The sequence below is a fragment of the Prenolepis imparis genome, unplaced genomic scaffold, assembly GCF_030444845.1.
Source record: "Prenolepis imparis isolate NDT839.2.m4 unplaced genomic scaffold, iyPreImpa1.0 SCAF_4, whole genome shotgun sequence".
Lineage (NCBI taxonomy): Eukaryota > Metazoa > Arthropoda > Insecta > Hymenoptera > Formicidae > Prenolepis > Prenolepis imparis.
In genome coordinates this window covers 3509069-3522530 of record NW_028141162.1, presented here as the reverse complement: position 1 = coordinate 3522530, position 13462 = coordinate 3509069, and the positions used below count along the sequence as shown (strand labels likewise).

Genomic DNA, 13462 nt, shown 5'->3' with positions numbered 1-13462 from the left:
TGATTAATTCTATAAATTTTGTAGTAATCTTATGAAACTATATAAAACTTGATGGCTCTCTGGTTTAAAAAACTGTCATTATATTACTTATATTTGTATCAAACTATTTTATTTTGTCTTCCAATTTTTACCTTTAGGTAGCTGCAAATACAGTCGTCAACAAGACGTCTGCTAACATGAGAGTCTACGGCAGATAGGGGATCGTCCAGAAGATAAATATCGGCGTCTTTATAAATTGCTCGTGCTAAATTGATTCTGGCGCGTTGGCCACCACTCAGATTTATTCCTCTTTCGCCTACGATAGTGCAATCGCCCTGAGGGAACGAGTCTATGTCTGATTCCATTTGGCAGACTTTGATTACTTCATTGTAACGTGACTTGTTCATTGGTTGTCCAAACAGAATATTTTGCTTCACGGTAGACGCAAAAATCCATGGTTGTTGACTGATATAATTTATTCTGCCACGCCTTTCGATGCTTCCGTTCATCAAGGGCAATTCCTGGAGTATCGCTTGCAACAGACTACTCTTACCTGAACCTACTTGACCAACAACGGCCACAAAACTTCCAGGAAGTACGGTTAAATTCACGTTATGCAACGTATACCCTTTATTATCACTGTGCCATTTGGCGTTAACGTTAATTATACGAAGTGCGAACGATTCTTTAATCGTCTGATATGGGTTCTCTTCTCTTTTTTTAATAATTTCAGTGTGCATCATAAATTTTTGCAAACGGCGACTACAAACCAGTGCCTGTACTATTTGATGGGTACCTATGGAATATCGCATTTAAATTTATATTTTTCTTTTAATTTCCCCGTAAGAAATTCTTCATTTTCAATTGATTATTCTCTATCTTTAATTCTACATAACTTAAGAACTATTAATTCCTCTTTTGTTGTTTTGTTAAATAAAATTATTATTGGTCATAATTTATAGATAAATAAAATAAAGATTTATAATAAAAGTTCATAAATATTTTCTTGTATTTTTCTGTACACCTTATTATTAATAGCATTTTTATACTATAATATCTACAATAGCTTTTGGTATTTGCTATATGATAGAAACAAGATAGAAATGCTATAAGTAAGAAAAACACGACGCTATTTGTAATACAAAATGTTCATTCTTGATTTTACCAATAATCTTATCCTTACCAAATGAAAATCCAATAATCATTGAGTTTCGCAAAACGTTGTAATATGCTGTTACTAAGTATACTTTCTCGGGATTAATATAATTTCCAAATAAGATATACGCCAGTATTGTGATGAAGATACAGAGTCGTGGCACACAACAATCAAGAGTAAGAGCTAATTGTTTTAGAATAGAATATTTTTTTATTACGCTCATTTCACGCCTGAAAATTATTAAGTTTCAATGACAATTTGGTTAATTGCGGTCGTTTATATTACGATTCTATTACGAGCCGAAAACTTTCAAACTATCACAATTAATAATGTTTCTGTTTAAAAGACACGAATTGATTGTTTGAAGAATATTCAGAGTGTTTTTCTTTTTCTTTAATCTCTTAATACATTTATAACTTAAATTTTAATGCGTTGATGATGTTAAATATATTATAAAGATTGTCTTTGATTGCTTTTAAAAAATGAGATAATGATGACAGAGAATATTTATCCGGATTTATTAAATATTTATAGGCCCTTTAAAATCGAGTAAAAATTATCGGTTACAATATTCTATATATATATATATATAGAATTCATGATTTTTTTAACTTAATTAGCAGCATTCGATTTTTCTAATAAATTTAAATTGATCTTAAATGTTACGTTATTAAGAAATTTTAATGCATACTTACTTTCTCGCTTTTTCCACGAGATTATAAAAAGGAATTTCCCAAACGTACATTTTAATTACTTGTATTCCGGTAATTATTTGATTCATTAATCTAAGCCTAGCATCTGATCTTTCTGCTGATTTAAGCGTTAAAGGTGTGATTTTTTTCGCCAAAAACGCTAAAATGGTACATGCCGTTTAATACTCTGATAATTATTATATTATATTCACAAATAAAAAAAAATTACGAAAACAATGTCGATATAATATAATACTATTATAAATATAGGAATGTGCATTTAAAGTTTTAATCACATCCAAAAAACTTGGCAATTTTGGCTAATAAGAGAAATCAAAATTTGGCCGCACTTTTTATATTATTTTGTTCGTTTGGAATGTATAATCTAATTAGTGAGATGAATCAAAGTCATATAATATTAATAATGTATAAATTAATTTTACTTTGAATTTATTATAAACTTGTCCCCGATTTGAATAATCCTGAAATAAAATTTACCTTGAAAAGGAATAAATAATAATAATACTGACATTCCCATCACTGCTGCCCATCCAACTTCGGAAAATATAATATACGTAATTAATATGACTTGAATAGGCGCGATCCAAATATAATGCAGATCCCATAAGGATGTTTCCAATCTGGTAATATCACTACTCAGAAAATTTACCATCTAAAAATGAAGTATATAAAATAAAATTATAAAATTTATTAGATTTACATAATAATTATTTAGATTAATTATTTGTGCTGAGATTTTATTTTGTTCCAACTCCATTTTACGCTATAAATTTAGTATTGTTTTTAAAATCATTTATATACTTGACTTAATATATACCTGTCCAATGGAGGTCTCATTATCTAGCACAGAAGTGGAGAGTTTCAATATTTTTTTATATAATAATGCAGTACATGCTATTTTAATTTTCAATCCTATATGCATAATATAATGCATAGACGAATGTATAATAAAAGTATCCAGAATAGACAATAGAATTAGACCGACTGCATTGTAATACACTTTGTTACCCCATTTTTCTTTATCGCTTGCGACGCTTGCGAAATATCGCAACAATGTAGCAAGTAACAATGGTTGATATATTCTATAATATAGTTAAATGGTTAGAGAGTTAATGTAAAAATATATTTTACGCGCCAGATTAACTTATATTTATATAACTTATTTCTATATATACTTGTATATTAATTATACGAAGATATTTTGTATAATTTTTTGTATAATTATTACAAAATTATATTTATGTAATTTATGATGTATTCTGTATATTATGTCTTTTATTTTAAAAGAAAAAAAATAAAATCAAAATTTGATTTTTTTGAATTATAATATGAGATGCGATTGCATGATATAAATTGTCTGTTTTTATTTATTTAAAAGTTAACATACCTAGAAAATAATTCCATAATTGCTTGTGCTAATCCAACTAATAAAAATGGTTTTCCAAAACAATGCGATAATACTCTGAGCAATTGTGGTTTACAATTAAAGCCATTTTCTTTTTTGGCGCACAACTCTATTTCTTTTTCCCAAGCTTTGCTTATAATCTTGCCTAAATGAGTAGTTTTGTCTTGTGTAAGGGTGGCATAAATATCAGTCTCTTCCAAATCTTTTTTGTAGCCAATTTGAAAAATCTTTCGAGTCCACCTATGTATTAATTGTCAGTTCTCCAAAGTATATTTTTAATAAATATAATTTGTGATTACTTACCAATAAGTGAGGATAGAGATTAGATTCGCGTTTTGCCGTGGATTGTTTGAATATTTTCTTTGACTGTTGTTCATTATAGTCCCAGCGAACACAAGCTATGGCTGCCATGTAACACAAAAGTAACAAATAATATAACAAATAATACACTTTATCTGTATTATGATTATATACTATTTCCTTATATGTATAATATATATAATTATGTTATAAAACTATTATATTACTTTGTTACTTAATAATTACGGATAGACTAAATAGCAATATAACTTGAATATAACATTTTATATAACAAGTATTATGTATTATTTTTTTGTTATGTAATCTTTGTTTAGTCACAATATATATAACCGATTTAAAATTATTATATTGCATTATTTATTTTATTTTTATAAAATTGTGAGATAAAGTAAAATGCGGTTAAGTATTATATATCGCGTCACTAGATCTCAAAACTATTTTTTACATAATATTCAATCATTTAATCAATTAAGACTGGAAGAGAAATCCAAATTATAAATTATTGTTTCATAGCGATCAAGCATCAAAGATCGCTATTTTTACGAACAATAATTATTGTTTTAATGATAGAGTGACAAATATATTTTGTTCGATGCTTTATCGTTTGATTTTTTTTCGAAGATCTAAATATAATTCCGATTGAGAACGCACAGTAAAACGGTTGCAGGATCGAGTAATTAAAATAAGGATAAGTTCTATGACACATCAATTTTTTCTTTAAATAATTAATTTTAATCTATATACTTAAAAATTTTTGTATAATTTAATGTTTCGCACATAAACATATATGCATATATATATACATATATATATATCAGGGACCCGAACCGAATCGGAACCAAAACCGATAACCGTTCCATAATCGTTTTTTTAGTAGAACCGTAAACCGTATTGAAATTTTATTAAATTTATAACACTGGAACTATAACCGGATATTTAAATTATTTTCGGTTTACGGTTCTTTTCGGTATTTTTTTTCTAGTTTTGCGCAAATGACGGAAATGTCATGATAACTGCCTCCTCGAATACAATTAAAAATAAATTATTTTTAAAATGTTCTTAAACGCATGTATTATCGCAATAACGATAGTTATTTTTAGAATAATTTATTTTTAATTGTATTCGAGGAGGCAGTTATCATGACGTTTCCGTCATTTGCAATACATATATAATATATATAATATAATATAGATACATATATAAATATATTTTCGTGTATAATATAAAGTGTTGTTTATTTATATGTCAAAAAATTAATAATAATTTTTTAAAGTAATATAATTTACAAAATTAATTAATTTAATTAGAAAAATGAAAAGTAAAAATTTTAAAAACCGGAACTGTAACCGAAAAAATTATAATTTAAACGATTTCGGTTTCCTTTATTTATCAAAAAACCGAAACTGGAACCGGAACAGTTATTAAATATTTTATTAAACCGTAACCGAAACCGAACCCTAATTTTGTTTCGGTCCGGATCCCTGATATATATATATTTATTTGTATAATATACAATATATATATATATATTTACTAATACATAATATATTTATTTATTTATTTATTTATTTATTTATTTATTTATTTATTTATTTATTTATTTATTTATTTATAAACTCACTGAGAGAAATTGATAGTGTCGAGCGGTGCTAGCTGACTGATATGATTATTTCCAAGTTCTTCTGGTTCATCTGCGAATACATTTGAGTCTATCAATGACACGTTATCATATATTTAATGCCCTATCGTTCTTTACATATTTCTTATCACATGCAAAGTTAATCGAGCAATGTACACGTTGTAATTAAACTCAAAATGTGCTTAAGAGCTGTTATATGATCAATTATATAGTTTTAATTATATCCGAAAAAATTCTTATTTTTGAGCAAAAGGTGTCATATGTTATAGATATAGCGTCTTTTTATGAAATTATATTTCTATATATACGAGAAAATTGAACAAAATGTTATAAACTGATATCTCAAAAACGAATACTAAATAATTAAATATACATATAATTTTCTTGTTAGAAAAACTTTTTAAATATATTACAGATGAAATTTTATTTCTCTTTTCGGGAGAAAAGCAGAAGGAAGGGAAGGGGAAAAGAAAAACAAAAAGAGATAACTTTGAAACTTCGATACTTATGAAAAAGGTAACATAATTAGATTCTATATTAAAAATTAAATAACTTTTACTTTAAACATTTTTTTTCAATCACCTAATTAAAATTTATGAATCACGAAAATTAGATCTATTCTATACCAATGATTAATTTGTAAATTCAAAAATTAAATTGACTTTTTTAAAAATTATTCGGTCAAATGAAGTAAAACTTGCGGAAAAGTTATACCTTTAGCGATCACCTTGATTTTACATGATGATTTATAATTGATTTATAATATATTATAGTATACCAGGTGTCCCATTTTAAAGGACCCACTCAAATATCTCATTGTCAGAAACACTGCGTTAAATCGAAAAATGTTTCCTACAAAAGTTGTAGGGTTTCGAGGGGGACATAACATAGTAATATTCATTTGAGCTTGGGCGGCGTCTCCAAGGTTAGTGAAGGTTAACCTTAAGTAAAGGTGAGAATGAATTTTGAAGAAAATAAAAAAATGCTTCAGATAAAAGTTGTTCAAATTAATTAGTAGAAAAAGATGTCATAATAAAAAATATGGGTTTCCATTTAAAAAATTTATTCTCACCTTCACTTGACCTTGGAGACGCCGCCCAAGGTCATATGAATATTATTATGTTATGTCCCTCTCGAAACCCTACAACTTTTGTAGGAAACATTTTTTGATTTAACGCAGTGTTTCTGAGATATTTGAGTGGGTCCTTTAAAATGGGACACCCGGTATATATAGAGTCTTTTGAACTTACATGCACTTTGAATTACGTTGCGAATTTTTCTAGTTTTTGAGATACGACACTTTAAAAAGAATTGCATTTTTATTTTTGATTATATTCAGTTTTTCGTGTGTTATTGATGCCTCTTTGTTGATCTTTTTTGTTTGTGTACGTTACCTCTTTTGCTTCAATATGATTGTTACAGTATCAAACAGATTTCATCTATCTCTACCAATTCTTAAATAACTTTCCACATGCAACTACACGAATTTTTGAATGCAAAGAAAAGGGTTCGTATATTTAATTTAAATACAATTATATTTCATTATACATATATTGAATAATATGGATGGTGTGATTAATGCACAAGCAGTTCGTATTTTTTGTTTCATGCTCCTTTTTATTGTTAGAAATGTAAAATATGTGATTTTTAAGATACTTTCAGAAAGATTTTTTTATTTTTGAATATAAAATCAAGTGAACGCGTGGACACCAATGAACAGATCCAATATGTTTAATTGATCGTTCATCAAATTGAGCATCTAAGAACACGCACATGTAATTCTATCAAAATGTACTGCTTTCTCCTTTTTTAAATATACTTTTTATTGTATATATAGTGATATATTTTCCAAGAGCAAATTACAATAAATTCGATTACTTATATTTTCAAAAAAAGTATAGTTTAATGATGATGTTTGAAACAAATCCACATCAGACATTTAAAGATCAGCAAAATGTCGATAAAAATACAGTTTTTCAATTTCTTTCAGGAGGGGAAAAGATTTAGTTGAAAATTCAATTGGCACATTTAAATAGTTTCTTCGTAAAAAGAAAATTACCACTTGAATAATGTATTTTTATCTAATATAGTTTATAAGATATTAATTTATAATACTTTGTTAGAGACCCACCTTGTATATTCAAAGTGCAAGACGGTACGGCAGTTCTCGATTAGTCTCTGGTATTCGGAATGATTGTAAATTTGCTGATAGCACATTTCTCTTTATCACTATTCTTGCAAGATACGAGTTGACATTTTCATCTTGTATACATTTTATCTGATATATAGCCGTCTTTAAATGTGATATTCTTATTTGTACTATATCTCATTTTTATTTACCTGCACGACACATGAGAAGACAATATGTATATTTATATTTATTTATTTGTACTTTATCATTAAGTTCTAGAAAAAATATATATTTTTAGTAATTAGAAATTTCCTTTTAAATATAATTTTATAAGTTTTATTTGATAGATGTATTAATGATTTATTCATTATATAAGTATTTATAATATTAATTATTATTAGCTAGTCCTGTACTGAACACCTTAATATTTAGATGTCGTATACTTTTATAATATAACAGTTTTGCAGTATGAGCTGCATAGAAATATTTTTCTTTTTATCTTATCTTTTTCGGAAAAATAACATTTGGTGAATGTGACTAAGGCTACAATAAAAGAGAACGTGTTATTACATATCAGAATAGTTATAGAGTAACATGCAAAAGAAGAGAACATTACATAATTATAGTTTGTCTGCAATAATTTGGATGAATATTAATATGATTCTTGTTTTCGTATTTAGGAAGACAAGAAGAAGGAAAAGATATGCGCGACTGGCTTATTAATTTTGCAAGAAAATTGATGTTATCTATTCATTTTACATGAATGTTATTTGACGGGAAAGTTTACTTCGAAGTTAGTACGATGTATTTGCAGTTAGTCTGCTGTATGCCTTCAACTTATATGGATGGCAAATAGACCATGCAGGTACAGAGAGAAATGGACGACAATGTGTGTTAGAGAGCGATGAGACTTTTATATTAATTCTTTTTAGAATATGTTTATAAATATCTGAGATATATTGATAAGCGATATCTTAGTTGACATTTTTTGTAAATATTTTGTTATTTTAGTATCAATATATGTATAAAGTATATGAAAAATTAATTATTGCGAAGATTGGAAAACGTTAAAGAATTTTTTTCGGTTTTACTGGCTCTACCTACATATGAAAAATTGGACGATTATTACTGAACACCTTGTATATTGTATATTATATATCATAACTCTTTCTTCTCCCTTTATTTTTAGACGATCGATTTCACTCAAGCGTCAAACATAATAACTTGGAACAGATGGTTTATGACTTTTTTGGGGTTGTGGCCACTTAAAGTGAATCAACCTCTATTCATATTCTTTAGTGTTTACATGATTTGTTATTGTATTATGGGAGTAAACCATTTGATCAAGCATTTTAGCCAACCGGAACGCGTTATTGTGAATCTAACGGATAACATTCTTCTTGCAATGATACTGGGAAAAATGTTCGTATGCAGACGGAGTTGTAAAATAATGGCCAAGTTTCTAAAAGCTATTGAGAGTGATTTTTTGACGGAAACGTATAGCAATATTCAAGAAAAGACGGCGTTTCTGCATTATAATCACATTGGGCTGATATTTATAAAGATTTCAATGAGTTTGAACGCATTTTCAGCTACATTATATTACTTCAAAATATTTATTGAAAATTGGAGAGCAAGTAAGTACATAATGTATATTTTACCGTGTGAAATTTAATGTTATATTTTATTATCATAATAATAATTTGAAAAGTATTATTTACGATTCATATATTGTCAAGTTATATATATTTACTTTTGTTTGGATGTGATAGACATACTCTATTTATATTATATCCTAATTCTATACTTAAAAAAATATTACAATACTACACGCATTCCATACATACAGTTAAAATAAGTTTATTATAACCAAATGATAAAGGCGCGATGCAAAATTAAATATAACATAATGTGTACAGTGATATCTGGTAATTTCTCGTATGAGCTACCATACCCGGTTCATCCCTTCTTTGAGATCAAGGATATGAACACTTACATATGCGTTTGTCTCTACTTGCTGTTAACTCTGCCACTTATAACATGTGGTTATGGTGGACCAGATGCTTTCGTACTTACCATGGCACTTCATATTTGTGGTCAATTTGCTGCATTATCGTGCAAAATTAACAATTTGTTAAAAGATAGTGAAAATTACCATTGTCACGTCACTAAGATCGTATTGAGGCATTACCATCTAATAACGTGAGTACCTATTTAATTATTTTCTGTATGCATTATTTTAAAATAATATTTTTCCAGATTGTCACAACTTTATAATTATTTTAAATTGCTATGTTTATATGATACAAAACTTTTTAGTTTATCATAAGCTTAATGTTAGAAAGAATATAATCGTGTTTTAATAATTTTAACAATGCAGTACATTTCAGACTAGCAGAGATTTTGGAAAACAACTTTAATATGCTATTTCTTGAGCAAACTCTTGGAAGTGTTTTCTTGCTCTGTTTAACTTTATATAATACGATTACGGTGAATATAACGATTTAAAGATTGACAGAATTACGATATACGTTTCATGAAATTCTTAAAAATATATATATTTTAAAAAATGTTGAAATTAATAAAATATCATTATTTTTACAATATTTTTGAAGAAAGAGAAAGGAAGAAAGAATGTGTATGTGTGCGCACTCAAATAACATTGTTTTTTAAAGATATTTTGTAAATTATTTATTATTATTATTATTATTATTTGGAAATAATTAATTTGTAATTATTCTTGGAAGAAATTATAATTTATTACAACTTTTCCTTCAACATTTTAGCAATTATGCCAAGCTCAATTTTAGCAGTTAACATTTCATTAACATAAATTTAACTTCAAATTAAATAATAAATAATATTGTAAAAAGTTATTTATCTTCAATAACTTATAAAGCTTATTAACTATTAGTACTTTGATAAAAAATGTTGATTCCAAATTTTGTAGAAAATAACATTATATGTAGAAAATAACATATTTTGATATTTGATACTTTAATAAATGTGTGGCAATTGTTTGCTCAAGTGGTTTTAGTACGTTTGATGCGATTGTTCGGGAAATTATTATATTTTATCGAGAGAACAGATGTTTTTCCGTTTCATTGGACGATCTATGCTTCACAATCGATCTGAATCGATGGAAGGTTTTGTATCTATGACAGACTGCATTTTTTAAATTGAGTTTGACATGCATTGCGTATGTTATTGGACGTATATTATAAGCAAACAATGTACTATCAAAATATAAGTACAAGATGAATTTATGGCTCGTCTTAAAATATTAAAAGTCGACATTTTGTCGCTTCGGACCCTATGCGGCGCATTCTTATATTATGTATATTAAATAAAAAAATTTGTACGCTGGGGTCTGCTTGGTACCAAAATATTCTGCAAACAATGTATTATCAAAATATAAAAACGATGAATTTTTGGATCGCCTTAAATTATTAAAAGTCGACACTATGTCGCCGCGGACCCTGTACTGCGCATACATAAATTATGTATATTAAATATTTTAAATATTTTATTTTTAATATTTTAAGACGAGTTAAAAATTCATCTCTTGTATATTTCGACAGTACATTGTTTGTAGAATATTTTGGTACCATGCAAACACCAGATATGTTCATTAAAAAGAGATAAACATATAGTTTACCGGAGGTTAAAGTTAACCGACGTTGGTGAAATTGACCCTCAGCGCCAAGCACAACCTACACGTCCACCACGCTGCGCGTCTCGCGCGAGACTGACGATCAGTCTCGCAATTGCAATGTCTCGAATCAGTCTCGCGCGAGACGCGCAGCGTAGCGGACGTATAGGCTGCGCTAGGCGACACTGCTACTCAGAGCTCAGAGACTTGCGGTCAGTCTCGCGCGAGATGTGCAGCGTGATGGATGCGTACAGACACATGAGAATTTAATGAAAGCGCAGATATTTTGATCGAAAGATTATTGTAGAAAATTCTATTTTCTTTGTTCTCTGTTAAAGATTTAAATAAATTTTTATGCATTGCATAATTAATAATTAATCCACAGATTTTTATGCATGCATTGCAATCAACGCATAAAAAAATATATGTATTAATTAATTATGCAATGCATAAAAATTTAGTATTTAAATTTTTAACAGAAAGCGCGAATAAAAAAATAAAATTTTCTACAAAAATCTTTTGATAATCGAGATAATCACAACATCGAGACTAATTATGATTTTATTGACGAAAAGATTTATTCATAGTTTTTGATAGAAATTAGCTACTTTAAACTCGGTTAATATTTTTGACAGTTATCAGCTGATTCTGTCAAAAAATATTAATCGAGGATAAAGTATTATAACATATTATTTACAACATATTACTATTTTAATTTTTATAACATATATTATTATTTTGAAATTTAATTAGCAAATTAACTCTTTAGTAATATTTTTTTACAGAAATCAACTGATTAAAGCGTCAATTTGCTAATTAAATTTTAAAATAATATTTTATAAAAATTATAAAATAATAATATGTTTTAAATAATATGTTATGGTACTTTAAACTCGATTAATATTTTCTGACAGTTATCAGCTAATTCTGCCAAAAAATATAATTTTTTTAGAAATATCATTCTTTTTAATATAAAACTGAATAATGTGCGCTTGTGTTGTTCTAGAGTTAATTATAAATTATATATATAATATTATATTCATTTTTTGATGCTTATTTCCCGCAGTTTCACTATTATTTGTTTTTTGTTTCTTATATCTTTACTTTATCAGTGGTTAAAGTCTTAGCCTTTTTTTTATTATTTATTTTTCGTCAATTTTGAAAATTTTTGTACTATTTAATTTTCTTTATAATTATCAATTAATAATCGATTAAATTATATTTCAGAATTCGGAATATGGCGCTAGACTTCAAGTTATAGCTTTCGTATTATATATATGTTGTGTAATTAGTACCATTCTAGCATATTGTTATATAGGAGAATGTCTTATTAAAGAGGTAATAATAAAAAATAAAAAAATTTTTCTCTCTTAATATCAAAGCACACACAATACATCTATTTATATATTTCAAGTAAAATATTAAATAAATCGTCTAATATGTAGACAGTCTGCTTAATGCAGAAGAAATAAAAAATTTTTTGCAATATATTAATTTGAAACTTTTTTTTTAATGTGGAGGAAATCGGAGTTAGTTGACACATAATTAGAGGAGCAAATAATTAAATTCAGTTTTTTCTTGAATGACGGTTAGCACTATTTTAAAATTTATATTGTTATTGGATAAACATATATAATATGAATATTATGTTAATAAATCAATAAGCACTTTTATGATATATTACATATTTTTCAAGATTAATAATCTCTTTGTAACATCTGTCATCCATACATAGATTAGTTTTAAAAAAATTGTAAAAAAATTGGTATCAACTCTGGTTTTATAATGCTTGTAAACAATTGCTCCATGTATAATTGGAATTGGCAATACAATGTAGTTAATGCTATTAATAATCGTTCGATAACGAAACCTCTCTTATATAATTGTACGAAACATCTTGAGCACGTGTTAAATACAAATCATTTTCTGCAATATAAAAAAATATAATTTTATAATAAAATTCTTTATGTCATTCAGAGTTCTAGACTGAGTGACGCATTTTACAATTCTAATTGGTACAATAATCCACCATCGTATACAAAGTTACTTAGCATTTGTATCACTCGTTCTGAGAAGCCATTGATGTTGACTGCTGGAAAATTCTGTACATTATCATTGAACACATTTACGAATGTGAGTAAACAGTACCTATGTTGTATCTATATTTTTTTTATCATTTGATTATATTTCGTACATATTTTGTTTATAGATACTGAAAACATCGATGGCATACTTATCTGTGTTACGCAATTTTATGTAAAAAAGTATCAGTTTTAAATATATATATTTTGTCAGAATTTACCTACAAAATATAAAAACATAACATAAATGTAAGATGTAAATAAAATGTTTAATAAATAATAATATTAAAATACACAAATAATTAATATTAAATTTGTATTATATAATTTTTTAAACTTTTTTCAAAGCCATATGTGTGTGTGTGTGTGTGTGTGTTGTAATTAA

At 26.8% G+C, this 13462-nt stretch overlaps 2 protein-coding genes across 7 annotated transcripts in view; one reads left to right on the top strand and one right to left on the bottom strand.

The window, feature by feature from the left end:
* Positions 1–13462, bottom strand: part of LOC145934626 (putative multidrug resistance-associated protein lethal(2)03659) — a 29369-nt gene that overhangs the window by 4029 nt on the left and 11878 nt on the right. For 3 of the 6 annotated variants that reach the window (XM_083035194.1, XM_083035191.1, XM_083035196.1), the window contains 7 exons: positions 3557–3657; positions 3236–3493; positions 2666–2930; positions 2326–2500; positions 1831–1987; positions 1163–1365; positions 132–775 (listed from right to left, as the gene is read on the bottom strand). In XM_083035194.1, coding sequence (XP_082891320.1) covers positions 132–775; positions 1163–1365; positions 1831–1987; positions 2326–2500; positions 2666–2930; positions 3236–3493; positions 3557–3630 — 1776 coding nt within the window. In that variant the 5' untranslated portion in view covers positions 3631–3657. Of the gene's footprint in view, positions 1–131; positions 776–1162; positions 1366–1830; positions 1988–2325; positions 2501–2665; positions 2931–3235; positions 3494–3556; positions 3658–5195; positions 5266–7344; positions 7511–11002; positions 11094–13462 lie in introns of those variants that run through there. The other 3 variants (XM_083035190.1, XM_083035197.1, XM_083035195.1) reach the window with 3 other exon arrangements.
* LOC145934628 (odorant receptor 4-like) lies at positions 8030–13333 on the top strand. The gene is made up of 7 exons (XM_083035205.1): positions 8030–8209; positions 8534–8981; positions 9264–9546; positions 9735–9834; positions 12224–12334; positions 12974–13129; positions 13206–13333. The coding sequence occupies exons 1-7, from the start codon at positions 8204–8206 to the stop codon at positions 13254–13256; spliced, it is 1155 nt and encodes a 384-aa protein (XP_082891331.1). The 5' UTR covers positions 8030–8203; the 3' UTR covers positions 13257–13333.

Coding starts and splice junctions, on each gene's coding strand:
- LOC145934628 (XM_083035205.1), top strand. Junction 9,547..9,734: donor AGGCATTACCATCTAATAAC/GTGAGTACCTAT, acceptor AGTACATTTCAG/ACTAGCAGAGATTTTGGAAA. Junction 12,335..12,973: donor GAGAATGTCTTATTAAAGAG/GTAATAATAAAA, acceptor TATGTCATTCAG/AGTTCTAGACTGAGTGACGC.